The sequence below is a fragment of the Prunus mume genome, linkage group LG2, assembly GCF_029339155.1.
Source record: "Prunus mume cultivar Tortuosa linkage group LG2, ASM2933915v1, whole genome shotgun sequence".
Taxonomy (NCBI): Eukaryota; Viridiplantae; Streptophyta; class Magnoliopsida; order Rosales; family Rosaceae; genus Prunus; species Prunus mume.
This window is the reverse complement of record NC_142699.1, coordinates 17066927-17094503: the sequence shown is the minus strand read 5'-3', so window position 1 is coordinate 17094503 and position 27577 is coordinate 17066927. Positions and strand designations below refer to the sequence as shown.

At 37.8% G+C, this 27577-nt stretch overlaps 6 protein-coding genes across 9 annotated transcripts; 5 read left to right on the top strand and 1 right to left on the bottom strand.

Moving 5' to 3' along the window:
* Positions 1-598: 598 nt before the first annotated feature.
* On the top strand, positions 599-5335 carry LOC103321411 (uncharacterized). The gene is made up of 10 exons (XM_008223204.3): positions 599-1400; positions 1501-1638; positions 2693-2881; positions 3223-3360; positions 3487-3605; positions 3689-3821; positions 3911-4040; positions 4142-4221; positions 4358-4492; positions 4698-5335. The coding sequence occupies exons 1-10, from the start codon at positions 888-890 to the stop codon at positions 4935-4937; spliced, it is 1815 nt and encodes a 604-aa protein (XP_008221426.1). The 5' UTR covers positions 599-887; the 3' UTR covers positions 4938-5335.
* Positions 5336-5445: 110 nt separating this feature from the next.
* NDHL (inorganic carbon transport protein-like protein) lies at positions 5446-6651 on the bottom strand. 2 transcript variants are annotated; one of them, XM_008223205.2, is made up of 5 exons: positions 6444-6651; positions 6250-6342; positions 6036-6146; positions 5834-5928; positions 5446-5725 (listed from the first exon to the last, which is right to left on the bottom strand). In XM_008223205.2, the coding sequence occupies exons 1-5, from the start codon at positions 6561-6563 to the stop codon at positions 5578-5580; spliced, it is 567 nt and encodes a 188-aa protein (XP_008221427.2). In that variant the 5' UTR covers positions 6564-6651; the 3' UTR covers positions 5446-5577. The 2 variants fall into 2 exon arrangements, with proteins under 2 accessions (XP_008221427.2, XP_008221428.2); XM_008223206.2 differs by having other exon boundaries at positions 6036-6143; positions 6444-6650.
* Positions 6652-6776: 125 nt separating this feature from the next.
* Positions 6777-11006, top strand: LOC103321414 (ARM repeat superfamily protein). 3 transcript variants are annotated; one of them, XM_008223210.3, is made up of 9 exons: positions 6777-7194; positions 7309-7653; positions 7744-7959; positions 8204-8850; positions 9022-9118; positions 9211-9264; positions 9351-9445; positions 9724-9914; positions 10192-11006. In XM_008223210.3, the coding sequence occupies exons 1-9, from the start codon at positions 6928-6930 to the stop codon at positions 10827-10829; spliced, it is 2550 nt and encodes an 849-aa protein (XP_008221432.2). In that variant the 5' UTR covers positions 6777-6927; the 3' UTR covers positions 10830-11006. The 3 variants fall into 3 exon arrangements, with proteins under 3 accessions (XP_008221432.2, XP_008221431.2, XP_088902741.1); XM_008223209.3 differs by having other exon boundaries at positions 10189-11006; XM_089046615.1 differs by having other exon boundaries at positions 7069-7194; positions 7319-7653; positions 10189-11006.
* A 267-nt stretch (positions 11007-11273) lies between these two features.
* On the top strand, positions 11274-12796 carry CRR3 (chlororespiratory reduction 3). The gene is made up of 3 exons (XM_016792274.2): positions 11274-11689; positions 11959-12101; positions 12547-12796. Exons 1-3 carry the CDS (start codon positions 11421-11423, stop codon positions 12663-12665), a joined length of 531 nt encoding a protein of 176 aa, XP_016647760.2. The 5' UTR covers positions 11274-11420; the 3' UTR covers positions 12666-12796.
* Positions 12797-13656: 860 nt separating this feature from the next.
* On the top strand, positions 13657-18640 carry LOC103321415 (ENTH/ANTH/VHS superfamily protein). Its single transcript, XM_008223211.2, has 15 exons — positions 13657-14070; positions 14172-14241; positions 14370-14467; positions 15153-15291; positions 15517-15644; positions 15988-16080; positions 16197-16247; positions 16429-16494; positions 16589-16654; positions 16799-16879; positions 16967-17047; positions 17252-17422; positions 17553-17634; positions 17731-17852; positions 18034-18640. Exons 1-15 carry the CDS (start codon positions 13981-13983, stop codon positions 18382-18384), a joined length of 1689 nt encoding a protein of 562 aa, XP_008221433.1. The 5' UTR covers positions 13657-13980; the 3' UTR covers positions 18385-18640.
* A 3789-nt stretch (positions 18641-22429) lies between these two features.
* Positions 22430-27133, top strand: LOC103321416 (myosin-binding protein (Protein of unknown function, DUF593)). The gene is made up of 4 exons (XM_016791536.2): positions 22430-24495; positions 24624-24812; positions 24898-26290; positions 26394-27133. Exons 1-3 carry the CDS (start codon positions 23100-23102, stop codon positions 26259-26261), a joined length of 2949 nt encoding a protein of 982 aa, XP_016647022.2. The 5' UTR covers positions 22430-23099; the 3' UTR covers positions 26262-26290; positions 26394-27133.
* Positions 27134-27577: the final 444 nt, after the last annotated feature.

Below are 27577 nucleotides of genomic sequence, written 5' to 3'. Positions count from 1 at the left end.
ATGAATTTTATGGATTTCTATAAAAAGAGTAATACATTCATGAATTTGTATGAACTTTTATTATACTTTGGGTAAAACACAAAATTAGGAATATACGATCTTAAAATTAGTAGGATTAGAATTCAGAGTTGAGAGTTATTCTAAAATACTAGTGAGCAATGAATTAATTAATTATGGTATGTTTACTAATTATGAATTGGAATTCTCATTAGGAATTGAAGTCCACATATGGAGAATGTATTATAATTCCCGATAACTAATCTATTATGAATTCATCTTTTTTACCCATATATCCCCACACAAATTTTAAAATTCTAAATTTGTCATCTACTTTAACCCAATAATGAGAATATTTTAGTAATTAATATCACTTATGCCCCAGTTCCATATAATTTAATAAACAACTTCAATAAGAATTCAGAATCTAACTCCCCTCAATTCATATAGTTTAATAAACAACTTCAATAAGAATTTGAAATTTAATTCCTCTAAATTCAACTCCTCCTCAATTTTTATTTTTTATTTTTTCAAAACTTCTCCTCAATTCAATTCATCTTTAATTTAATTACTTCTAATTCAACTAAGTATTAGAAAACATGTCATTAATGTAAATATCAGCGGATGTCTGGATGATGAGATATCATACAAACGGGGACAGAATTACGAATTGGGAATGGGAATGCATTTCTCCAATTCTTGGCATTGATGTAATTCTGTGGTAAAACAAGGGTCAAATTCACCGAGTCAACGCCTTAAATTTGTTCCCAACAACTGGAGTTCAATTCCTTTCTCTTCCTTTCTCTCTCGTGTTTCGGTTTTGTTTTCCTTTCTTTCAATTTCTCTCCCTAGAAAGTGAGAGAAAATTCGAGGCAAAAACAGCATTAGTCATGGAGGAAAATCACGCCCCAGCTTTGGAATCAATCCCAAACGGAGACCACGAGGCTGCAACCACCACCAACGATTTTAATACCCATATCCATACCAACAACGACCATGGCTGGCAGAAGGTCACTGCAAAGCGCCAGAGGAAGGCCAAACCCTCCAAGGCAGATTCAATCAACAATCTCAATAAGCTCGTCCCCGGCGTCACGATCGCTGGCGGAGAAGGCGTTTTCCGTTCCCTGGAGAAGCAATCGGAGGATCGACGCCGCCGGATTCTCGAAGCCCAGAGGGCGGCCAATGCCGACGCCGACAGTCTTGCTCCGGTGAGATCGAAGCTCCGGTCCGACGATGAGGATGGGGAGGACAGCGATGATGAATCTGTGGCGCAGAACGTGAAGGCCGAGGAGGCGAAAAAGTCGAAGCCTAAGAAGCCGAAGAAGCCTAAGGTCACGGTCGCTGAGGCGGCAGCTAAGATCGACGATGCAAACGATCTCTCGGCCTTCCTCATTGACATTTCGGTGAGTTTTGATTCTGATCTAGCTTGATCTATTCGTTTGTAAATAATTTTATCTAAGTTTCTAAAACTTTTTAATTAATTTGAATTTCGGCTTGCAATAGGCTTCGTACGAGTCGAAGGAGGACATACAGCTAATGCGGTTTGCGGATTATTTTGGCCGTGCATTCTCTGCAGTGACTGCTGCGCAGTTTCCATGGGTGAAGATGTTCAGGGAATCAACGGTGGCCAAGCTTGCCGATGTAAGTTTTTCTCTATTTTTTAGAATCATATTTTATTATTAACAGGCATAGTAGTTTATATCTATACCTGATTGATTAAAAGGTATTTGCTTTATGCTATTTTCCATTCTATTTTTCAAATGTAAAAAAACAAAACAAAAACGAACCAAGGGCATCAATTTTCATGGAAAGCAACATTTAATTATTCAATCCTAATGGAATTTGGTCATTCAAGTGTAAAAAGTAAATTTCTTTTGGATCTTGATTAAGGTTGACGAATTATCCGTGTCCTGTTTCCTTTTTCATGGATAATTTTTGCAAGGTGTAGCTTCCTTTAGGTTCTTTTATCTTTTCTCTTTGGATATTTATCCGCACAAATTTGATCTTTTGTTTGATCTTGCTGGATTTTTTTAGTTGGGATTAGTTCAATTGGCTGTTTGTTTGTTTATTTATTTATTTTTAACTGGGGCTTCTCCGTTGTAGTCCCTGTGTTGAGCAGCATGCTTCCTTATAAATATTATTCCTCTTCTTCCAGAGAACAATTTTGTACATATCGTTTCTGATAATGAGGTGGTATTTGTGCCTTGAAGGCAAATAAGTTGGTGGATATGGTAGCAATACCTTTATTATTGTTGCAGTACGTCTAGTCCTCTATGTACATTTTAATGTTGTGCAACATTTTTCCATCACTTCTCTGTGTACTCATCGATGACTTTTTATTGTCACGTGTTGAATGCAGAACCTATCAATCTAAAAGACATAAGTGATGATAAAGATGATACTTGCGATTGAAAATTGGTAGCTAAAGTAACTTAATATTATTGAGGACATTTGGGACAGTGACTGACATAATAAAGAGGTCTAAATCAATTGCTTTTTCATAATTACATATATATCTTCCTACTAGTTTCATTTTATCTGGTTTGCAAAAATGATGTTTCTAACATTCTCTTGCTTATGACCCCCTCTTTTCTAGGGCTTAGTAACTTATTGGTAGAAGTAATTTTGTGCATATAGATATATATATATATATATATGCCTGGAAAACCTAACCACTTAGTATATTCTTTAACAGATTCCCCTTTCCCATATTTCTGAAGCCGTTTACAAGACATCAGTCGACTGGATCAGCCAACGTTCCCTTGAGGCCCTTGGATCCTTTATATTATGGTCTTTAGACAGCATTCTTGCAGACCTCGCGAGTCAGGTAGCTGGTGCCAAGGGCTCCAAGAAGAGTGTGCAGAATGTATCATCAAAATCTCAGGTAATTCCCCTCTCGCTCTTTTGTCTTTTACTTGTCCATGAATTCTTTGATATTTTATGTTCTTAAGTTGAAAGCTGATGTCCAGAGGTTGAGTTTGTTCCATAAGATGATGGGTTTTCTTGTATAACAGCTTCATAAATGTCATCCCTTTCTCTGATTTGCATATGGAATGATGTAGTGATTAGTTTATGTATTTCCTTATCATGTGATTTGGAAAGTGTTCTTTTGCACTCAATAAGTCCATCCATCACATAGTTCAATGTCTTGCTTGAGCTCCACTTTGGCCTTTGTTTTGTGAAATGGAACTTCTTATGCAAAATTGACCTTTATTCAAATCCCAGGTTGCGATATTTGTGGTTGTTGCAATGGTATTGCGAAAAAAACCTGATGTATTGATTAGTATATTGCCAACATTGAGAGAAAATTCAAAGTATCAAGGACAAGATAAGCTTCCAGTAATCGTATGGGCAATATCTCAGGTAAGTGGATAAGAATACAACACAGTTTTTGTATTGATCTTTGTTCATAAAAGAAAATTATAGGTTTGTCCCTCGTATTATGCTTCTTACAAAAATGTTATTGGATGTCAAAAATGTTGTATGCAGGCTAGTCAAGGAGACCTGGCTGTTGGGTTGCATGCATGGGCACACATTGTTTTGCCTCTAGTAAGTGGAAAGGGTAGTAATCCACAGTCCCGGGATCTTATTTTGCAGCTAGCGGAAAGGTATTAAAAGATGCTTATTTTTTGAAGCATTCGTACTTTCCTTTTACATTATTTAACTTTAAAATCTGCTAATTTGGTTGCAGAATTTTGTCTACACCAAAAGCTCGTACTATTTTAGTAAATGGTGCTGTCAGGAAGGGAGAGCGTTTGGTACCACCTTCTGCATTTGAGATACTTATTGGAGTTACCTTTCCTGCACCTTCAGCTAGAGTTAAGGTAATGGTAACCAGAAATTCACTGTATTGTGAGTTATTCATAGAAATATTTAGTTGTTTCATTCTTCTTAACTATGATGTTTTGTATAGGCCACCGAAAGGTTTGAGGCTATATATCCGACCCTAAAAGCAGTGGCTCTAGCTGGCTCTCCTAGAAGCAAAGCGATGAAACAAGTTTCACTGCAAATATTGAGTTTTGCTGTTAAAGCAGCAGGAGAAAGTAAGAAAATTTGACTTCCTTTGTATTGTAGTTTATTTTCTAAGTAGTAGGAAAAATCATGGGTTCTTAAAATGGGATTAACATGTAGCTGTTTCTTACAGGTATACCTGCATTGTCCAACGAAGCAACTGGAATTTTTATTTGGTGTTTGACCCAACATGCTGATTGCTTCAAGCAGTGGGTGAGCTTTTCTACCTCTCATCGACATAATTGCATTCTTCCCAAAGACTATTATAGAGAAAAACTAACACACTTCTATGCCTTTATTTAGTAAATTTAACAATCTGATTTTTGTGTCGTGCATTAAATGTTCACAGGACAAGGTTTACCAGGAAAACTTAGAAGCGAGTGTTGCTGTTCTGAAGAAGCTTTCTGATCAATGGAAAGAGCATTCTGCAAAACTCGCTCCTTTTGATCCTATGAGGGAAACTCTCAAAAGTTTTAGGCACAAGGTAACCCTTTTTTTCTTATTGTTTGGAGTCCTTGCGTAGTTTTTCCCCAGTTGCACTATAATTATATGCAATCTTATCCATCAAAATACTTACCATAACAAATGCTATTATGTGGATTTCGTTATCTTACCAAACTTATAGATGATTTAGTTATATATAAGTATTTAACTTGTTTATGCCCTTTGGATGCTACTATTGCTTGTAGAATGAGAAGATGTTGGCCAGTGGGGAGGATGAGGCCCACCAGGAAAAACTCATCAAGGATGCAGACAAGTATTGTAAGACATTACTTGGGAAGTCGTCACGGGGCAGCGGGTGCAAGAAAAGTGTTGCCCTTGCTGTCGTTGCCTTGGCTGTTGGTGCTGCTGTCATGTCACCAAACATGGAGTCTTGGGACTGGGATTTGGAGAAACTAAGAGTGACTATCAGCACTTTTTTTGACTGAAGGCCTTGGTTAGCAGGATGAGTGAAGCAGTTTAGAAGCTGATGGTGCAAAGCATCAATTTGTTATGAGGAAAGTAATCTAATTTACTCCATAATAAGGTGGCAACTGATGGGAAATTCTATTTATACTTTTTGTCTCAAAGGGATACGAAACTAGTAGTAGTTGGAGGTCAATACTGCTTGAAGGTTTAATTTGGTTGGTTTAAGCTGTTTCGGGCTTTTGGTTTTTGGTGTAACTTTTCATGTCTGTTTAGATCTTTTTTTTTATAAAGTTATTCACCTCTGACATCTACAGTACCAGCAATATGTTAATGAGAGCTGAGATGGATACATTTGTATTCTCGGATTAGTGTTTCAATTCAAAAGTAATTTTGAAGATAAAAGTTTGATTATTTATTATATTCGTTCAACTTTTAAATTTGATTATTTATTATGTCAAGCGAGGGAATATCACATCTTCATGCTTTTCTTGTGTATTTTTCTAAATCTCAGCTTTTCACAAACGGGTGTAAGATTGCAAAAACTGGTCATATGCACAGATAGATATATAAACCTTAACAAAGTAGTTTACATGTGTTGGTCATTGCCACGCATAGGATTATTAAATTGTACATGTCCTGTCGTAGGATGTCTTTACATTTTCATGAATAATCTTCGGGTTCAGCAAATGGGTATTTTAAAAACCCAGCTTTAACTTGGTCAGGATCTTCCGGCGTTGACCAAGGGTACTTCATGGATGGATCCCTTGGGAACTTCCTGAAGTTCAGAAATGGTGCCCAAAGAAGTACACTGCACAATTGGAGAAACAAAACAGATTGTAAGTAAGACTAAGATTCCGATGGCAATTAAATTGTACCCAAAAAAAGAAAAAAGAAAAAAAGAGACAGCCACTTATACCCTGGGAAGAACAAGAAGACACACATGAACTGCAAATACATCTCTAAGAGATTTCTCTTATACCACCTTATCCGAAGCCAGTTCATGATGATTGGCTGCAATCACAGAAAAGCGTTCCTCTAGAGTTCATCAACAAATAGAAAGCGCAAAAAAGCTCGATCTCGCAAAGAAAGAAAGCATGGAGATAAGGAAATATACTTACTGGCATGAGAAGGAAGTACCAGAAGGCAATAACTCCCGATTGTATCAAAACCCATATTAAATCTTCCTCAAAGTTGACACCAGTGACAGCAAATGCAGGCTGCTCAATCTGCTAACAGAGAGAGTTCCCATGGAGTTTATTATTACCTTAATAATTTCAAAAGGGTAAGCAGATTAGAAGCAGAAGCAGAGATGATGAGTGTCTTATGTCTTACAGTGGCCAAAACTGCTCCAACTTGAATTGCCAGACTAGACTTCTTTAGGTGAAAATAGTCAGCTGGGTTTTGAAATATGCTTGTGATGACTGTCTGAAATAGAAAAAGTTGGGATCTTTAATCAGAGCTCAATAAAACTTATGAAACTATACTGGGAAAAAGTTGAAAGGAATTTACAAAATAAAAAAGCAAACCTCTTCAGGCTTAGGATCATAGGACTGTCTGTGCTGAGAAGTGATTGTGACAGAAGTACGTCGTGGATGGCTAAGAGAAGGCAAAGCCTGGGGAATTTGGAAGGTGAATGAACAGCTCATTTTAGAGCTTTCTGTGTGCGTGTTCTTATCTTTACGAATTCAGTTTCATGGCAGAAAATGCATGGAATTTCTTAACGAATAAAATTGATAAAAAAAAAAAGAATAAAGAAGATAATTATATATATGTATTAGTGCCACGTGTCAGTCAGATTCAATCAAGTCCATTCGCACAAATTGCATAATTTTTTTGGCTAGTAAGCCGAAATATCAATAGAAACCCCCAATACCAAAAATAAAATAAAAAATGAAAAACCCCAAAAACCAGACCATCTAAAGATCGAGTCTTGAATGGAACCAACTGGAAAACCTCTTCTAAAACCCGAAAACTGACTGCAACTTCCAATTTCTATTTCAATCGGCCAAAATGTTGGCATCAGCAGCCCAAGCATCCTTGGCAGTCAAACTACCTCATCTCCTCCAACCGTTACCCTCAATCTCAAACACCCACATGGAAGTCATTTCAGCTGAAACCACAAAACCCAGAAACAGAAGGCCAAGACCCTTCTTTTCTTCAACCCATTTCCAAAGCCTTAACCCCAAATCACGATCTTTTCATACAGTTCTCACAAGGGTCAGTGGTAGTGGTGGTGGTGGTGCGGCTGATGCCACCCCACAACAGTATACTCCCACTGTAAGTTCTCATTCCCATACTTTCATTATTATCAGTAATTGTATTTTTGGTGATTAACATATTTCATGAGGAGGAAAAATTGTTAATCTGATTCTTGCCACTTATTATTTTAAGGATACCGAAGAAATAAAATCTAGTTCTTTGGGTGATGGTTATGTTGCCTTGTTTATTCGGATGCTTGGGCTGGACCATGATTCTCTTGATAGAGAACAGGCAGTAGTGGCACTCTGGAAATATTCACTTGGAGGAAAGAAGTGTGTTGATGCCATTATGCAGTTTCCTGGCTGCATAAATCTCATTGTAAACTTACTAAGGTCAGACACCAGTTCTACATGTGAAGCTGCTGCTGGTCTTTTGAGATCAATATCTCTAGTTAACGTGTATAGAGATGTGGTAGCACAAAGTGGAGCAATTGAAGAGATCACTGGGTTGCTAAATCGACCTTCTTTGTCTCCTGAGGTATAGGATGGGGTATTTCACCAGTGGAATTGCTTTCCTCATTTTTCTTGATGTAGAAAAGTGAGGTTGGTTGTTATAACATTTCTGCAGGTGAAGGAGCAAGCTATAAGTGCTCTGTGGAACTTGTCTGTGGATGAGAAGTTCAGATTAAAAATTGCAAACAGTGATGCCTTGCCGTTGCTTGTGAAGTCCATGGATGATGAGGACATAAAGTTGAAGGAAGCAGCAGGCGGGGTGCTGGCCAATTTGGCATTAAGCCACTTTAATCACAGCATTATGGTTGAAGCAGGTGTTATACCAAAATTGGTGAGACTTCCTCTACCATTCTTTGTTGCTAGTATGATTTAGTTTTCAAGTTGGATCAAATGGCTTTAGGTAAGTATGCTGGTTTTCGTTGTCAGTGGTACTTGATATGTAGTGGTCAATTTGGGATTGTCTTGTATGCATCACATGTTAAACAAAAGTTAAGCAATTCAATCTATAAATCATAGTTAGGGATGCCTCCTTTTTTAAATGCTTGATTATGATATAATTTTCTTTATTAATGCAGGCAAAGCTCTTAAGGACTGACATTGAAGGATCTAAAGTAATTAGAAAGGAGGCAAGAAATGCTTTGTTGGAACTATGTAAGGATGAATATTACAGAATCCTTATTGTAGAGGAAGGTCTGGTTCCAGTCCCCATGATTGGTGCAGCTGCTTATAAGTCCTTCAGACCCGGTTTGTATTCATGGCCGAGATTACCAGATGGTACGGAGATTGAACAGACTTCTAAAACTCCTTCCAGGTTTGGTGCCTCTGAATTACTCCTTGGATTAAATGTTGATGACAAGAATGTAAACATAGAGGAAGCCAAGATGAATGCAATTGTTGGACGGACGCAGCAGCAGTTTCTTGCTCGTATTGGGGCCATTGAGCTGGAAGATGAAAAGAATCAATCTGAAGCAACCACTGGTAAACGACTCACACTTTTGCCATGGATGGACGGTGTGGCTAGATTAGTTTTGATTCTTGGACTTGAAGATGAGTCAGCAATAGCAAGAGCTGCAGAGTCAATTGCTGACACATCTATCAATGAACATATACGGATTGCATTCAAGGAAGCTGGGGCAGTTAAGCCTTTAGTACAGCATCTAGACAGTAAGAATGATGCTGTTATACTGGCAGCTACTCGAGCTCTAGAGAAGTTGTCTGTCAGGTAATAAATCATTCACTGTTTTCAAGTCTCTGATTCTGGGTTTTTTTGAATGAAACTCAAATATTTTTAAAACCTAAATTAACAGGGTGAACAGTCTTTCAAAATTATACAGAGCAATTAATGTTTGACACCCTTCTTCATGCTAATAGGATCTTGTTTTGCTTGATGCAGCAACGGTGTTTGCCAGATAATTGAAGCTGAAGGTGTTATAGATCCTTTGATTAATGTTTTAAAGCAACCAAAGATCCCTGAAATCTTGATGGAAAAGGTCATTCATCATGTTACTTCTAGTCTATCCACAAATCTTCTGGGAAATGATTCTAGTTTAAGCTGATCATGTGAATAATTGCTGTCATGCAGACCCTTGATATTCTTGCCCGGATCTTAGATCCAAGTATAGAAATGAAGTCAAAGGTTGGCCAATTGTTTCTTGATATGATCTTTGAAACCTTTTAGATTTAGTTATCAATTGACTTACCGGATATGTTCATTCATTCCAGTTTTATGATGGCCCAGTAAATGGATCAAAAGAGGGGTCGGCTGCAGCAATAACTGCAGATGCAGCTCATAATTGTGTATCAAAAACAAATCCCAGGTTCCATCTCCCCTCCTTTGTATTTTCTGTGTTCTTTTTTGTTGCTTAAAATTATTGGAACTTTTCCTTTTTTCCATTATATTATATGTTAAAGGTGAAAGGTTGCTATTATAGCTTCGTGTACTCCATGATAAGCCAAGGAAGAATAAAATGAGCAGAATGCAAATGTTTGCCTCCCATATCACCAAATTCTCGTTGTGGTTCATTGTTTTGAGGCCCTGCTTTCCTCGTCCTTCTTGAAAAAAAGACCAAGTAAAGTTACAATTACGTCTGTATAGGGAAAGCGTGCTCGACTTTGGGGTGATTGCTCACCTGGTTGAGATATTGAAGACCACAACCCCAAGATTACAAAGAAAAGCTGCTTCAATCCTCGAGTTCTGTACAGTTATTGACCCAAGGATGGAAACCATCATTTCAGTGGATGTAGAATCTGGTTTGGATGTCGTTTTCCAACAAAAGATTCTTGAAGGTATTGGAAGTTTTTTAATGAATTCATTTAGAATTTAGCAATGGGCTTGAAAAGCACTAATGTATTGCTTCTTCAGCTTATAGGCACAGATGCCTCCATTGAGATATGATTACAGTTGTTTTTAAATAAACTTGAAATTGAATATTTGATTTTCGTAGAAGATTGCATGTAAAAGCTGAAATACTGTTTATCATATGGTACGAAGAAGTAAGAATAGTGCTTGTTTTCAGATTTGATTAACTATACCTTCTTTTTTTTGGTATGCGGTATTTAGCAGACATGGAATCTGAAGTAGTTAATCAGCAGCCAGAAAAATATGCCCTTGAAGTTGAAGAAGCTGGTCTTGCTATATCAGCAGCATCCCGGTTATTTACTAGACTGCTCGATTCTGAGAACTTCTGCCAAAAAATAGATTCCGCCCATTTCACCAAATTGCTCTGCAATATCCTGGAGTCTAATATCCCCCTTAACAACAAAGATTGGGTTGCTGCTTGTTTGGTGAAAGTTGGTTCTCTTTCTGGTCCCAGGCTAGGTTTCGAGGACCCAATCAACATGGAAGTAACTCTTTACGAGACCATTCCAAGACTCATGGAGCAGATCAAAACCTCTTTCTCTCCAGAAGCAAAGGAAGCTGCTGTTGTAGAACTCAACAGAATAATCTCTGAAGGGGTGGTTGATTCCACTCGAGCCATTGCTTCCGAGGGAGGCATATTTCCGTTGGTGAAACTGATTGAAGAAGGGAGTGAGAGGGCCATTGATGCATGTTTGGCAATATTGTATAATCTGAGCATGGACAGTGAGAATCATTCGGCTATTGTAGCTGCTGGAGCAGTGCCGGTTTTGAGGAGAATTGTTCTATCACAAAGACCACAGTGGACCCGGGCACTTCGTTTGCTGAGGACTCTACCTACATGAGGAGGCATTGTCAAACTCTGTACTTACGACATGATATTTTGCTTAGAATTTTCCATTTTGCACTGTTCTGAAGCCATTGAAGAGTGCATACTTCATAGTGATATGTTTTCGCTCAAAAGTTTCATAGATCTGAATGAATATACCCTTAAATTGATGGGTAAGGTTGACTCACTAAAACTAATCTAATTGTTTTAGTACGCGGGCAGCTGATGATGCCCCCTTCATATGCCTAGATTGGAATTCAACTTCTTGTCCATGGTATACTAAGCGGATGAATGAAAAGTTTTGTTTGTTAATTTACACCCCAGATGATGATGAGATGATTTGTTATGAGCCAATTGAGGCTGGTCCATTAAATTCTCCCCACCACCCCACCAGAAAATGTCGCCAAACTTAAATATTAGGCTAAAACCCTCACTCATTTTGAAGAATTGCTGGCTTTTCCTTTGGTCTGACAACTACGCCAGTTTATAAAAAACTTCGTGTTCCTGTGTCATTCTCATGTTTACATTATTTTAATTTTCTGAGGATATTTATCAGTTGGACCAGGCTAACTGACATAACGGTGAGAATACCAGACCACCACCCACCATGTCTAGCTTATCCTCTTGCCTTTCCCTAACCAAAAACCTTGTTCATGCTTCCCTTTCCAACAACAACAACAACAATGGCTCACCACCACCTCCACCACCTCTCCAAGCCAATCCCACCAAACCTCCATTGAGCAGCAGGAACCAGACCCCAACAGTTCTACCAAGAAAGAAGCAGCAAAACCAACCACAACGCAAGCCAAGGCAGCCTTCTGTCATCGAAATCGAACGTGCTATTGGTGCCGGCAGATTTCGTGATGCCGACCCCAGGTATGCTGTTCCCTGCTCGTACAATTTTGAATCTCAGTATCAACATCATCATCCAAGTGTGAAATGTGACGGTGACCCTGCTGGTCTTGTTCATATATGTATACTTCCACTGTACTTTGAGTTTTGAATTCCGTTTATTGATTGAGATTTATGATGATAAAATGAAAAGGGGTTTTGCTCGTTTTATTTAAAAATGTGTTGAGCTAAGTTTGGGGGTATTTCATGAGTCTCTGGTTCTGAATTTTGAGGTTTCTGATGTACATATTCAGGGATTTGGAAGAACAGAAGAATGCTAAATTCGACATGTCAATGATGAACTTTCCTAGCAAGTTTGAAGGGCCAGTGGAGAAGAAGCTTCGCGAGACAGGAGAGTGGATAACCAATAAAACTGAAAGAGGCTTCCGTTTGTCCGGTAATCATTTTCTTTTCAGCTTGTTTTTGTTAAAAAGGGATATCTGTCACCAACGAAGGATGTTTAAGCTAACTATATGAAAGTTTTCTACTTGATGATGAAGATGACACTGCTTCTACAGGCACTTGTTGAAATTTCAGTATCAAACAGTCTAATCATTCAAGTTTTGGCAAAGCCACACTTAAGTTGATCCTTTTCAGAAAGTCAAAAATGGTGGAACCCTTGATTGGTGTTCTTCTCCTTTGAATTACTAAGCTCACAAAACCACAAAACCACAAAACCATAATGTTGAAAGTGAGTTACCCTTTAAATTAGAGAGACAATCTTAGAATCATTGAATCAATGGACGTAGGTATTGAACAATACCAATGAATGAATGAATGATGCTGAATCTGGGATTGTCAGCTACTAACTGGAGTTATCTCTTTGTTTTTTGTTTTTTCAGGCAAGAAAATTCTGAAGTTTGTGTTTCTGTGGTTGCTACCAATTTGGAGTTTCTCACTCCTAGTGGCCTCTGGGACCATCAAGCTAAACTCCCCAATTATTAATGACCTCATTATGTGAATAAATTTTACTTCAAATTTTCAACAGTCAATACAAATGCTGTGTGTGTAGATTGGTAGGAGGAGAGCTCTCAGCTGTTTTACAGCATCTTTTCTTATCAATGAATGAAATATAATTCACCAAGCTCATAACCTCTGACTTGCACCACAAGATTAAAAGGCTTTGATTGCATATAGACCAAGCAACCAGATAGTTCAAGAGACTCTGGAACAATTGTTCTTCGTTGACCTAGCTCAAGGATTGATTGATTAAATCAATTTGTTGGTGAGCGCACCACCTACGACTTTTATTTGGTCAAATATTTTCTTTTGAGTGTTGGAAAATTTATGTTCAACAGTTGTTCTAGATGCAGAATCTTTGGGAACAAAACAATCTACTCCCGCGGTGTGCGGGAGGGATCCTGTTGGAAAATTAAACCAAGCTGGGTGGCATGTGACAGGAAGAGAGCAAGATGCAGGTGCAGACAGACTGCTCTGCAGCATCTATCATTTCAGAGGCTCTCATTTTTCTTGGTCCAGCTATGCCTAAAGCTAAAGCTCTGCTTCTCCTTCATCACCAGCTTCTCAGAAACTAGTGTCTGAATATTTTTTTAATAATTTGTTACAAATTACAATATAATACATGAGTTGGATCATATGCACTCAGTCCGGGTCTCATCATTCATGCGTTAATTCTTATTAAATAAATAAATAAATAAAAGGCGCATTCACGACTTGATACAAGTTGACTGAATCAGATAAAAGTTGGAACTACTTGATAATAGAAAGCCTATGATAAAAATAATATTGTGGTAAATGTGCATTGAGATAAACAAAAATATATATGCATGCTATTAGACACTAATTATAATAAAAGTATATATTCGTTACTTGTAATTGCGGTAAAAGTGGGACACTAATTATATTATATGTGAATGATGACGCACACACCGAACCGAAGCAGGCAGGGGGCCGCCAAAAGCCAACGCCCCTCTTTCATAATTTCATAAAACCCAAAAAAGGCAAAAAAGGAAAAAACACTCATCTCCTCAAAAAAATAAGGCCAAGAATAAAACGGAAAAACTCGAATAAAAGACGACGCCGTATGAGTGCGTCTCTTCTCTTCTACTTTGCAGGCTGTCTTTCTTGAATTCTTTCCATCGCATTCCATCGAGTCCTTCGCTTTCCTCTCTCGTCCCCAAAGCATCGGAGCCACAGGGAGAGAGAGAAAAAGAGAGAAACAAGGTCTGAAAGCCAGGTCAGTGCATTCTTCTAGAGAGAGAGAAAGAAAGACCGCGATCTGAGCGGCGAAGCAGTTTGGGTATAGTAGTAGAGAAATGGGGACGCTTCAGACGTGGAGAAAAGCCTACGGGGCTCTCAAAGACACCACCAAAGTCGGCCTTGCCCACGTCAACAGCGATTACGCGGTAACATTCCTTTCTTTTTATCTAATTTATTTATATATAAAAACTTAGATTTTTGTTATCTAAATTGGATTTTGATTTTGGATTCTGTGTTCTAAGAATAGGATTTGGATGTTGCTATAGTCAAAGCCACTAACCACGTCGAGTGCCCGCCCAAGGAGAGACATCTCAGAAGTCAGTTCTTTCTTTTCTTTTCTATTTCTGATTTTCAGATCCATTCTTTTGTTCGTTTCATTTATCAAATGGGTCGTTGATTTTTAAGCGAAATATTGATTCTTTTTTTGGGGGTGTATTGGATGCAGAAATCCTGATTGCCACATCGGCAATTAGGCCACGAGCGGATGTTGCTTATTGCATTCATGCTCTTTCAAGAAGATTAAACAAGACCCATAATTGGACGGTATGCTGCTTATCCATTCAATTGCAATGCGATACTTTTCAATTTTGTATTGGACGTTTATTGGACTTAAATGATTTTTTTTCTTCTTTTGAATTTCAATTGGGTTTTGCTTAATATTGTTGTTTAACATGCCATACCATATGAGGTTCTCTATGTGTGTGCGCGTTTCTGTTGATATCATTTGGATTTGCTCGGACTTGTACTTGGTTGCTTTGTTAAACCACATAGATGTGCCTAAGTTACTCAATGCATGCTATTGTAGTGTTAGACAATGACATTACAGTTAAAGACTGACCTTAGGCTCTGACATATTTACCAGTTGTTGATCCTCTCCTTAGTTTCCATTTCTTTCACTAGACTAATTGATGAGACAAAGTTCATATGTACTGCGTTTTGTGTGTGCATAGTTGCGATTTATGAAAGATCTGAAGTTTTGTTTAAGCATTTGTGAACTCTATCATGGTCTTCTACTCATCTGGTTCAATTCTGTCTCAAAAACTGAATTCTTCTCAGCATTAGCATCGTGAAGCCAACTGCATGAGATGAAATAACACTTATTTGACGTTTTCCTTTTAGCAGTATATGGCTTATCATTTTCTTATGGATAAATATGCTTATGTGTGTGTATATATTTATTCTTTCCTGCTAAACTTGCATGTATCATTTCTGTGTTTGGCATTGGCAGGTGGCTTTAAAAACATTGATAGTTATCCATAGGACTTTGCGGGAGGGTGATCCTACTTTCAGAGAAGAACTTCTAAATTTCTCTCAGAGAGGACGAATTCTCCAGCTTTCTAATTTCAAAGACGATTCCAGTCCTATTGGTGAATTTTAACGCCTTAAATCTCTCTCATTCTTTGCCCTTCTCATCTCCCTGTCATTACGAGCTATGAGTTGCAGTACTTGAAATTATGACATTGCTTTTGAATTCCAAATTGAAGAAACACAAACACATCTTTTACCAAAACATGATGATTTTGAACACAAACATATCTATAGCTTAACAGTAACTAATTGATGATTATGACATTGCTTTTCCTCCTCTGCAGCTTGGGATTGCTCTGCCTGGGTGCGTACTTATGCATTGTTTTTGGAGGAACGACTTGAATGCTTTAGGGTTCTGAAGTATGACATTGAAGCTGAACGTCTTCCAAGGCCTGCCCAGGGGCAGGAGAAGGTACTTACCAAATAACTCGTCATACCTTTTCTTGATAATAAGCACAAAGCACTATAGCAGTTTTTTTTTTTTTTTTTTTTTTTTTAATATATAGAAAGAACAACCGAGTGACAAATATGAATTCAAAAGTAGAATATGATTTTGCATTACCTTCAAATTTTTCTCTGTTTATTAATTATCAACTTTTAAGTTGTCTCATAAACCTTTATTTTTTCCAGAGTCCATTACTAATTAGGATTAGATGATGACTCCTAGGTTCAGATGTTTTCTTTTTCCTTACAAAATGATCGTTATTTCTTACAGTTCACCATATATTTCCTTTTCTTTTCTTAAATACTTACAGGGTTACAGTAGAACCCGAGAATTAGATAGCGAGGAACTCTTGGAGCAGTTGCCTGCTCTACAACAGCTGCTGTATCACCTTATTGGTTGCCGGGTAGCATATCGGGAACTTGCTATTTATCTTTTTCATCCAAACATGTGTACAAATCTTGTTTTTATCCTATTAATATATTTGTGCAAAATAATTTATGTTGCTTTCTGAATTTACAGCCAGAAGGAGCAGCTGTCGCCAACTACGTTATACAGTATGCGCTGGCCCTGGTATGACCTGCAAGTCCAGTTTTGTTTTATTTTCTCCCAGATTTGAAAATGTTTTTTAGATTGTTAATGGAGTATCAAAAAGAGAGCTTTAGTCATTAAGCTGTTAAAGCCAGTTTAACAAATAACAGACAAAGGGCTATATTTGATTTTAAATCTTACCTCTTTTACTCTGTATTTTCAGGTGCTGAAAGAGAGCTTTAAAATTTATTGTGCTGTCAATGATGGAATTATAAATCTTGTTGATAAGGTAAATCAGTTATATCATTCATGCAAATACTATGTTAACAATTGCTATTTGTTTCTCGAATTTGCCTGCTGTAAGAAGTCTGCTTTTGTTGCAGTTTTTTGAGATGCCAAGACATGAAGCAGTTAAAGCCCTTGATGTTTATAAACGAGCTGGTCAGCAGGTTAAGATCTGCAATAATTTTGGTCTCACTTATGAGTTGATTATTTTTATTGATTGCTATAGCAGCATCAGTTATTGATGATCTAAGGTCAAGTGGCTTAGACTAATGCTGCTCTATTAAAGACATCTTTGGTCTTTGATGCAGGCTGCAGGTCTCTCTGATTTTTATGAAGTTTGCAAAGGATTGGAACTTGCAAGGAATTTCCAGTTTCCCGTTTTGAGAGAGGTCTTACAGGGATCCAATGTATTTGTTTGAATTCCTTTTTTGCAAGTTTCTCAGTTTATACTAAGTACTTTGTTTTCACTTTTTCAGCCTCCGCAATCCTTCCTCACAACAATGGAAGAGTATATAAGAGAGGCACCACGGGCTGTTTCAGTTCCACATGAGCCATTGGTTGGTATTCTTTCTTTTTCTTTTTCTTCTTTGCCTGATCAGAGATACCTTATCGCCAAAAACTATTTCAATTTTATCATCTTTGACTTATGTTTTGACCACTTAAGTATATTTTCTAGTGTTCTGGTTTTTGACCACTTAAGTTCGTTTATCAATGGAAATTTCTTTTGATATAGATAATTAATATCTGGTCGTTGTGAACAGCTTCAGTTGACATATAGACCAGAAGAGCCTTCTGAAGACACAAAGTTATCTAGTGATGAATCTGAGCCAGCACCTCTAGACATTGTACCTGTGTCAAATGTTGAGACTGCAACTCCTTCCCCACCGCCACCTCCTCCCCCTCAAAGTAGCCAGGACACAGGAGATTTACTGGTACATTATCAGTTCTTCTTTCTTTTAAGCTTTTACTCTGTTTTTGTTTCTTTTTATTCTGCAAAGCTTCTTACTCATTATCTGTTTTTCCAATTTGTTCGCCCCAATAAATCTCCTTTTGTGGGTTCAGGGATTGGATTATACTGCAGCTGATGTATCTGTGATGGAGGAAAGAAATGCTTTGGCTTTAGCCATAGTTTCATCTGAAACTGGTAACATTTTTTTCATTATTTCTCTTCACTTTTCAAATAATGCCACCCTGACATCTGACTCTGGTTGCTTGTATTTTCTCCCACTTTTATTTGCAGATGCAGCTCCAACATTCAATTCTAGTGCCGTGCAGCCAAAAGATTTTGATCCTACTGGATGGGAACTTGCCCTGGTTACCACTCCAAGTAACAACATTTCATCAGTTAACGAGAGGCAATTGGTAGGCCCATCCCATCCCATTCATTTAAAATTTTCGGTTTTTATCCTTCATTATTTCGGTGTCCATGATCATTGTAATTAAAAAAAAAATACATGTCTCTAACCATATGAAGTACAGATATATCTTCTCACTATTTGATAAGGGCTTGCAATCTGATTAATTCATGTTTTCTGTCTGTCAGGCTGGTGGGTTAGACTCACTTACTCTGAACAGCTTATACGATGAAGGAGCATATAGGGCTGCTCAGCAACCTGTTTATGGAGCACCGGCCCCGAATCCGTTTGAGGTCCAAGACCCATTTGCTTTGTCAAACAATGTTGCTCCCCCACCTGGAGTTCAAATGGCTGCAATGGCTCAACAACAGTCCAACCCGTTTGGTCCTTTCCAACCAACCTACCAGCCGCAGCAGCAGAATGTGATGATGGGGCCAACAAATCCTTTTGGTGACACCGGGTTTGGGGCATTTCCTGCACATCCTCCTGCTCCTCACCCACAAACTAGCAACCCATTTGGAAGCACAGGCCTGCTGTGATTGACATATGCGCTTGATGATTTATATACATAAGAAGAAAAGAAAGTGTTGATCCACACGATGAAGCTGGTTGGTTTTGGTGTATTTTGGTGAGTATAGCAAAGTGGGTTATGGGTTTTGGTATTGTTCGGAATGAACATAAGTTTGGTGTAAAAGTCGACGAGTGAATAGCGAAGAATGTAATAATTAGTTGGTACGTTTTAGAAATTCTTGTAATTTTGTTTTATCAAAAGAAAAGGTTATGTAATTTTTGACATTCTCCTCTCTCGTGCATGGGATAGTGTATGTATGTATGTGATGCTTTAACAATTTCTGGAATGGAAATTTGGATAAGAAAAGGGATAAATATTTATCAAACAGGCCATCCATATCCTTGTATTTAATCATCATCAGGTGGCCAGGGAACAACTTGACCCATAATTTTGCTCCGTTTGTGCAAACGGGCATAATAGGGCTCCTTTGTATGTTCATTCCATTCTATTTCCATGGAAAAAGGAAAAGCAAAACCAATGACACCATTTGGATTTGATTTAAATTTAAGTTTTGAGGAGTCAAGAAACCCTACAATAGGTAGGGCCTATGGGAAATGGGGGCTGCTTGGAATTTGTTGTAAAACAAGTTAGCAGAGAGGGACAGAGGGGAGGGTGGTATGTTACCGGGCGGCTTTCAATGTATTAATTGGTCTACTTACTTTTGGCTTTTGGTTTTGGTTGGATGCCTAATGTCATGTCCCCTTGAATCCTTTTGAGTTTCTTTATTCTCAATTTAGCAGATTCATGGTTGGTCCTGATGCTGCTGGCTGACCCTGATGACGGACTATGCAAGTAGTGTCCAAATTAAAGAATCATAATTCAATGAACTTCGTTTTGTTTTGTTTTTTTCTTTTTTGGATAAGGATTTGTCCAAAAATCAATAACGTTATCAAAACCAGTTGATGTTTACTTTTGTCTCAAGTAAGTAGTCCAAGATATGTAAATTTTGGGCATGCAGGCTCACGATGTCTACAATGACTTAATAGTGCGCATGAAAGATGAAACGTGTGTAAAGAAAGTGGCTTGTGATATTATATTATCTCATTAGTTCTTCTTGTGCATCTGCATGCTTAATACTATAAGCAAGCAGCAGGAGCATAAGTTAACCCACCACTTAGCAGCATAGTTTGATTTGGAATCTGCATTATGAGCGCCGCGTGTGGGGAATTAATAAAAGCCAAAGAATTTAAGGGCAGAAAGTTATAAAGGAGAAAGAAATTAAGGGAAGGGAGAGGGTGAAAGAGAGCTTGCAGCAGAGCAGGCTGCACAAAAGCAAAAGAAAAACAGAGAAGGGTAGGGTAGGGGGCCATACAAACTGTCCCACATTTTGAAACACACTCAAACACACCATCATTACCATCACAACCCCAAACACAACAAAATACACTCCCATTTATGTTGATTCCCTTTCTTTTCTTTTCCTCCTTTTCTTCTTTGTTTAACACTTGCGAGTGGTATCCCATGATTTGTGTGTGCACAGCTGTTGCGTTTTACCTAGCTAAATTATTATTTGCTTTCTTGTGTTGTTAATCATAGGATCCGAGGCCCTAATTAACCACAAACCCTACAACTCATATCATTCTCATCGCACCGCACGTACCTTTGGCTTTGGTTAATTAACCAAGAATATATATTTAAGTCTGGAATGTTTGCTCAAACTTAATAAGAAAGATTATGTGATCTTTCAAATGTGTGGTTGGAACATGAACAAAGGAACCAAACCAAACCAACATTTTCATGGTTATTCATTCAGACAGACAACATATTCCTAAGAATAATTAGCAGAAACTTATAAAGCGATCAAGTAATTGTTCGTGTAAACAGAAAAGGCATATAATCTTGGAAATCTTGGAAAGATCATTCATATGTTGGATGCTAACAGAGTATGAACACATACATATCATATGTATGATGTTTTTTCAGCACCCGTGTAGGTGTTGTAAATGAAAGCACATGCAGTGCAGAGTCAAATTCTGCCACTTCGTGTAGGGCCATAGTTTTGGGGGGCCAAATGATGACATACACATACAAACCTCTTTCTCTTTGTTGATCAGCCTTTCATTAAATGCAAAAGCTGATCACTCTTACATATATGTGGATCTAAAAACCCAAACTTAAAGATGCCTTCAATTTAATTTCTTTTAATTCCATCACCACTAACAAATTACAATTGCTAATCAATCCACAATAAAATACGAGTGCTGTTATTTCCACCCCCTGTCATATTTCCCCATCCACCTTATTCTTAAAATTTTAAAAGGCAAATTTATCCTCAAAATTGTAAAATGACTTCTAAGGACTGAAATTCTTCTGTTTGTGACGCTTCTTGGACTCTTCATCTTATGTTTGCTTAATCAACACCGTTTGCTGTTCGTTTTTAATTCAAACAGGATAGGAAGAGGTTGGGGGTGACTTGGAGAAGAGAGTTTGATTAACTTTTTTTTCATTTAATTTTGTAAAGGGTATTTTAGGAACAATGGGGGGTGGAAAAATAGGATTGTATTTCTTCAAATTTACATTATAGGTAGGAAAATAAAGTGAGTGAGAAAATAGGACAGGATGGTGGAAATAACAGCACTCTAAAATACAGAGAGCCAAAGAGACAGTAGGTTTTGTAAATTAAATTTGAGGATTAAGAGATATCATCATTGACAATGGCCAATGGGTCCCTTGTATAATTAATGCAAAAGATTAAGCAAAATACTTTGTCACTTAATATATATAATTAGATCCTTCCGTAACGTTAGATGATGTCTTTGTAACCACGCAAGTTATGTACATGATTCCCACGGGCCCCTCCTCTAAATATTTCAACATAGGGATGTGTGGCTGGCTGCTACCTAATTGCCTGCCTAAGTCGTCAAATTTGAAATCTTTGACGATTTAAGAATTCATTAGGAGCTATCTGGCGCATTTTCAACTAATTCTAATTACTTCCTAAACAAATGTGATTATGGGATTTGAATTTAGGGAACATCTTTAATTATTGCTTTGAGAATTTAAAGAATCAAAGATGTAAATTTTGAGCTTCTATCTACGTATTCTATACATTGTATTTTTCCTGTTTATACTGACACTATATACGCTGTGGTAATTACTTTTGTGGATCTTAGATTAATATTTGTCCTTGTTGGTCAAAAATTAAAAGCCAAAGAGTAATAAAGGAAAAGGGAAGCTTGTAATCAACTTTTGAAACAAAGTTTGACTTTACAGTATTACCAAGAAACTTAACTTTTGCTTTATATTTTGTTCGTAATTGTAATAAACAAATCATTTTATTCTAAACAGTTTAGTACAGAGTATATATAGTACAGTTTAGTACAGTGATTAACGACAATTTAGTACCGTGCGGTTGCCCTCGTATTTTAAGTCATTTTAAAGAAACGTATAATTGTGCTCAGGTTTTTATATCCTATGTGAAGTTGACAGTTTGCAAGTGCATGCATTCTATTCGCCTTCATATACACACTCTGCAAGAACCACAGTAAAAAGGCAACTAGCTAGCTAGGTTAAACTGGGTTTCTAATCTGATCATGTGGCAGGCAGGTAGCTGGCAGCATCGGGATCGACTGAATATCATTGGTAGGGCCAAAGATGAAACATTAAGAATTCATGATATAAACTTGACCAAAGCAAAAGCAATTTGGACTGTTTCACAATCACAAGCTTGGTTTTGGTTCCTTCCTTTCAAAAAGATGGAATTGATACACAGCAGCATCACTGTTGATATTTTTATTACGTACAGTACAGTACAGAAACTAGTTTTCATTTTTACTTTTTGGGTAAGTATCGAATTAATTCTGATAAGAAAATCTATTTCAAGAAGAAATTATTCGTTTATAGAATGAGAAGAAATGGAGCGGAATTGGAAAGCAGTGCCAACTTGCAAGGCAAGTACTTTTACTTAAAATACTTTTGAAAAAACAGCTTGCGGGTACACAAAAAATGAAGAGTTTTTGTAGGAAAAAGGTTCATTGTGGGAGATAAGAGTTGCATTATGAAGTGGAGCCTCTGGATCCATAATGCGACCCACACCTTACTTTGAGAGTGGTCCACCAACGCAACTCAATGGTGTGGTTGATGGGCCACCCCATTTTTGTTGCCCCAATTCTAAATACAAAAGAAATGGGTGGAGCTGTCAAGGAGAGGGCGCCTAAGAAAGATATCGGTGCTGCTGGGATTCATTTCATACCAAGTGAGAATTTTACTGCAAAACCCCAAATTATGATAAACAAATGAAAGAAAGCTAAGTAGAAACCATGTCTCATTTCATTTCTAGAGCAATCTGTCTAAGACTAGTAGTGACATTTATCATTCATTTTGTGTAATCTATTACTTGTTGAATGCCAAATTGCCAATGCTTTACTTAATTCTGTCAAAAAAGTATTTTATATAGATAAAATACTTCAAAAACATTCTTTAATTTTCTTTGACTCAATCCATTTTTTTTTTTTCCTTTTTTATCAGCTCTGAGTCTTCTGTTGTTGGTTGCCATTTCCAAATTCCATTTCAAACCGCCTTCAAACAGTCTAAATAAAACCACTTCCTCATCTACTACTATTTCCTATTGGATCTCTCTCTCTCTCTCTCTCTCTCTCTGAAGAGTTCCATATCTGGTTCTCCATATTTCTTTTTGTTCTCTCTCTCTTTCTTTCTGTATATACCAAGAACAGAGCCTCATCAATGGCTGCCAACAAGTTTGCGACCATGTTGCACAGAAACACCAACAAGATCACTCTTATTCTCGTCTATACTCTCCTTGAATGGATTTTGATCATCCTTCTTCTTCTCAATTCACTGTTTTCTTATCTAATTATAAAATTCGCTGATTACTTTGGCCTTAAAACACCCTGCCTCTGGTGTTCTAGGCTTGATCATCTCTTAGAACCCGGAAAGAAGAAGAATTCTCATAGAGATCTTGTGTGTGAAACACACGCCAATGAAATATCCAAACTGGGTTATTGCTCAAATCACCAGAAACTAGCTGAATCGCAAGACATGTGTGAAGATTGCTCATCGCAGCCAGATTGTGAAGAATGGTCAAAGAAGTTTGCTTTCTTTCCATGGATGAAGCAAATTGGCTTGATTCAGGGTGGCGATGAAAAAGTTATTGAGAATGGGGATGAAAACTTGAACTGCTCCTGCTGTGGCATGAAGTTGAATAAATTCTACCCTCCATGTATTCTAATTAAGCCTTCTTGGGAGGTTTTGGATTACACCCAAAAACAGAGTTTGACTATGGAAGCAGGGGTTGATGCTCAAACTGAAGAAGGTGATCACTCAGATCAAAGCAGATCGGATTTCATAATCGATCAACATGAAGATGAAGAGGCTATCGAAGAAAACAGGGAAGATAATACGATTTTTGATGTTAATGGAGGCTGTAAAAGAAGAGTAGACGAGGCAGAGGAGCATTCTGCTTGTTCTGTATGTGACTATGGCTGCAAGGAAATTGTTGCCAACGAAGATGACAAAGTGGACAGGGTTATAGAAGAACAAGAACCCATCAAAGAGGCTAACTTGAATGTTTCAATGGATGATCAATCACGTGATCACCAGACTTTCATTCAGGCCGGTTGTGATAAGGGTTTATCTCCTGAAATTCTGCCTCAGCATCTGGAGTTCTACATTGATCAAGATGATTGTCGACTGGTTCTGGTTGATTTGATTGATTCTCCCACCACCACTGAAAACCAAAGTCACAAAAAGTACAAGGTGGAAGACCAAGGAAACAGTAGTTATGAAGATGTTATACTGGATTTTGGCATGTGTTTCGAGGCACAAGCCAAACCGGTCGTGGAGAGTTGGCGCAGTTCAGAAGAATCAGTGACATTGCTTTCATTCCATGAGAGTAAGGAGGAGGGCAGGGCTTCAGTTCTTGATTCAGAGGATTTGGGTGAGAATAGGAGCTCCTCCTCAGTCTTTCAAGGAGAAGGAGGAGGTATAGCAAAGGAGGAAAATGAACCAGTTGCTACTACTCAGGCAACACAAACCTCATCTCATGAGGATGATGATGATGATGATGGCCAATCTACTGCAGCTATAGCAAGAGATGACATTGGTTCAGATGTTCATCAAGGTACACATGTTAAATTTGTTTCACTTATAATTTTGTGCTCCTGTTCAAATTAATTTATATTCAGTGTTTGGTTCTGTTTCTTTCTTGAATTTGGATGAGAAAATCTTAATGTTGCCCCACGTATGCAGCTTTTGAGGATGATGTCTATATGCATCACGACGAGATTGATGCGGAGGTCTCAATAGGGACAGAAATTCCTGATCAGGAACCGATTGATGAAACGCAATTAGCTCAAGAATTTCTGCATTCCTCCTATCCATGTGCACAGGAAGACCCTTCTACAAGTTGTGCCAAACTTCATGCTTGTGATCATCATGGTAAGCCTCACCCTCTTCCCTCACCACATTCCCAATCTTGAATCCTAATCATGTCTGATAATCTTTTACTTTCTTTCATTATTAGGTTCTAAACAAGCAGAGGAAGAGTTGCTAAAATTTAAAACCTTTTCAGCTGAAACGGGCGAGGAAGCAAAAGAAAATCATTTCTCATTAGGTTCAGAATTTAATGAGATTGAGGAAGAGAAAGTCCCTGATACACCTACTTCTATAGACAGTCTCCATCAGTTGCATAAGGAATTGCTACTTTTTGAGAGAAGAGAAGTGGGAACAGAAGAGTCATTGGATGGAAGTGTCCTAAGCGATATTGAAGGTGGTGATGGAGTCATGACTATTGAGAAATTAAAAACAGTGTTGAGAGCTGAACGGAAGGCTTTGAATGAATTATATGCAGAACTTGAAGAAGAGAGGAGTGCTTCTGCAGTGGCAGCCAGCCAGACAATGGCAATGATAAATAGGCTACAGGAAGAAAAAGCAGCAATGCAGATGGAAGCTTTGCAGTACCAGAGAATGATGGAAGAGCAGTCTGAGTACGACCAGGAAGCTATGCAGCTATTGAATGAACTTATGGTAAAAAGGGAAAAAGAAAAGCAAGAAGTTGAAAGGGAGCTGGAAATATGTCGAAAGAAGGTCCAGGATTATGAGGTCAAAGAGAAAATGATGATTTTGAGGAGAATGAAAGATGGCAGCACAAGAAGTAGGAGTTCATCCGGTCCTTGTAGCAATGCTGAGGATAGTGATGGGCTATCTATTGATTTGAATAATGAATCCAAGGAAGAAGATAGCCGCGAAGAAGGAAGCAATCAAAACACCCCGACTGATGCAGTTCTGTATCTGGAGGAATCTTTGGCTAGCTTTGAGGAAGAGAAGTTATCCATTCTAGACCAGCTCAAGGAATTGGAAGAGAAACTTTTGACCTTAAGTGATGAAGAGGAAGAACATTTTCAGAATATGAAACCAATCAAGCATTTCCTTTCAGAGAATGGAAATGGCTACCATGAAAAATTAGATGTTAGTAGTGAAGTAAACGGCGTTGCAAATGGCCATTCCAAAGAAATGAATGGAAAGCATAACATCAAGGGCTCAAAGGGAAAGAGACTTCTTCCACTTTTTGATGCCATTGAAGCAGAAGCTGAAGATGGGGAATTGGAATTGAATGGAGATACAGGAGGGTATGATTCTTTTGCATCACAAGACTTCGTCATAAAATTTGAAGAAGAAAACAAGAAATTTGCCATTGAGGAGGAGGTTGGTCATGTCTATGAGAGACTGCAAGCGCTTGAAGCAGATAGGGAGTTCCTAAAGCATTGCATTAGCTCCTTGAGGAAAGGAGATAAGGGATTAGTTCTTCTCCAAGAGATTTTGGAACATCTTCGTGATCTGAGAAGTGTGGAACTCCGTCTGAGGACAACGGGAGACAGCGTCCTATAATTGCTATCTATGCATCCAAGATTTCATAGGTAAAATCACAAGCCTTCAGCTCTAAAGTTTGAAAGTTTCTACTAGAATTTGATTGGAACTGCATTTGTTATAGTTTATATTCTGTGTGCTTTGGAAATGCAGGTGTTCCGTTCGGGTTAAAACAGCTGCAGATATAGGAAGAATACCAATGCCATGGTGTTCTGATGTTACTTGATACAGAAGGCAAATATAATTATGCAGTTTCAACAAAGTCAAGGGGGGAAATTCCCTGGATGGAGAGGGAGGCTCCTGGCAATGGCATGGTCTGTTTGGTGATCATGGTGGACTTCAAATTCAAGTCTGCCAATTTTTTTTTTTTTTTTTTTTATTGGTTTTGTGTCAATGTAGGCCCAAATTTTTTTGTGGGCTGCGCCCATCAAGACCTTTTGAAGGAAAAAGGGGGATGATAAGCCTATGTGTGTGTAGGATAGTGAGGTGAAGCCACCCTGTCAATTGTATGTTGTGATGATATGAGAAAAGGCCTGGCTTGCAAAGCTGGCAAGATCCAACACAGATTCCAGTGCCAGGTACATAGAGCATTAGTTTATTAGACAGTTAGAATTAATTAGGACACTTTTTTTTTTCTTTCTGGTAAGTTCTGTTTGTGGGAAAGGAAAAGTAGGGGATGACTAATCCCTATATCTTTCTCAACTTTTGCATCATTTGATCATATGGGATTTGTTTATTATGTTTTGAGGGACAAAGAAGTTGAGTTAGTAGTTGTATACTACATGTATCCATCTGTAAGTACATAGAAAAGTGAGTGTGTTTATACTGTCTTGGTGTTGCCTTGTATTGTATTCTTTCCTTGTTTTATATTTGATGACTGCGTCTCTGATGGATTTGTTGAATTGTTATACAATTTAGAAGACGAGAGAGAGAAAGAAAGATCGCTTTCGGTATAATGGATTTTTCTTTAAGCATAAAACAACTCTTGATAGCTGTCAGAAGAAAACCGATAAAATAAGATGATTGCTAAAGCACAAAAGTCGGTGGCCTAACAGCTAATAAGGGAGAGAGGATTAGTCATAGGCTCATAGCCACAGGTAGTAGTATTATCTAATAATTATCATTAATTTTGGATTTAGGCATTAAGAGGTCGTTTGGTACAATAAATTGTCATGGACTGGATTAAATCTTGAAGCTATCTTGAATGGGCTTGGCCTCTCATAAGTTGGATAACATTTGTACTGCTTTTGGTGTATGTTTGATTGGACTAGGACTAAATATTTTAAAAAATATTTTTTTCTGAAAAGTAAGGTTTTTTTTGGTACGGTGAAATGTAA

Coding starts and splice junctions, on each gene's coding strand:
- LOC103321411 (XM_008223204.3), top strand. CDS start 888: ATGGAGGAAAATCACGCCCCAGCTTTGGAATCAATCCCAAACGGAGAC. Junction 1,401..1,500: donor CCTTCCTCATTGACATTTCG/GTGAGTTTTGAT, acceptor GGCTTGCAATAG/GCTTCGTACGAGTCGAAGGA. Junction 3,606..3,688: donor ATTTTGCAGCTAGCGGAAAG/GTATTAAAAGAT, acceptor ATTTGGTTGCAG/AATTTTGTCTACACCAAAAG.
- NDHL (XM_008223205.2), bottom strand. CDS start 6,563: ATGAGCTGTTCATTCACCTTCCAAATTCCCCAGGCTTTGCCTTCTCTT. Junction 6,343..6,443: donor ATGATCCTAAGCCTGAAGAG/GTTTGCTTTTTT, acceptor TTTCTATTTCAG/ACAGTCATCACAAGCATATT. Junction 6,147..6,249: donor TTGGAGCAGTTTTGGCCACT/GTAAGACATAAG, acceptor TCTCTCTGTTAG/CAGATTGAGCAGCCTGCATT.
- LOC103321414 (XM_008223209.3), top strand. CDS start 6,928: ATGTTGGCATCAGCAGCCCAAGCATCCTTGGCAGTCAAACTACCTCAT. Junction 7,654..7,743: donor GACCTTCTTTGTCTCCTGAG/GTATAGGATGGG, acceptor ACATTTCTGCAG/GTGAAGGAGCAAGCTATAAG. Junction 9,915..10,188: donor CCAACAAAAGATTCTTGAAG/GTATTGGAAGTT, acceptor TGCGGTATTTAG/CAGACATGGAATCTGAAGTA.
- CRR3 (XM_016792274.2), top strand. CDS start 11,421: ATGTCTAGCTTATCCTCTTGCCTTTCCCTAACCAAAAACCTTGTTCAT. Junction 11,690..11,958: donor TTTCGTGATGCCGACCCCAG/GTATGCTGTTCC, acceptor GTACATATTCAG/GGATTTGGAAGAACAGAAGA. Junction 12,102..12,546: donor AAGAGGCTTCCGTTTGTCCG/GTAATCATTTTC, acceptor TTGTTTTTTCAG/GCAAGAAAATTCTGAAGTTT.
- LOC103321415 (XM_008223211.2), top strand. CDS start 13,981: ATGGGGACGCTTCAGACGTGGAGAAAAGCCTACGGGGCTCTCAAAGAC. Junction 14,468..15,152: donor ACAAGACCCATAATTGGACG/GTATGCTGCTTA, acceptor TGGCATTGGCAG/GTGGCTTTAAAAACATTGAT. Junction 15,292..15,516: donor AGACGATTCCAGTCCTATTG/GTGAATTTTAAC, acceptor CCTCCTCTGCAG/CTTGGGATTGCTCTGCCTGG.
- LOC103321416 (XM_016791536.2), top strand. CDS start 23,100: ATGGCTGCCAACAAGTTTGCGACCATGTTGCACAGAAACACCAACAAG. Junction 24,496..24,623: donor TGGTTCAGATGTTCATCAAG/GTACACATGTTA, acceptor CCACGTATGCAG/CTTTTGAGGATGATGTCTAT. Junction 24,813..24,897: donor TCATGCTTGTGATCATCATG/GTAAGCCTCACC, acceptor TTTCATTATTAG/GTTCTAAACAAGCAGAGGAA.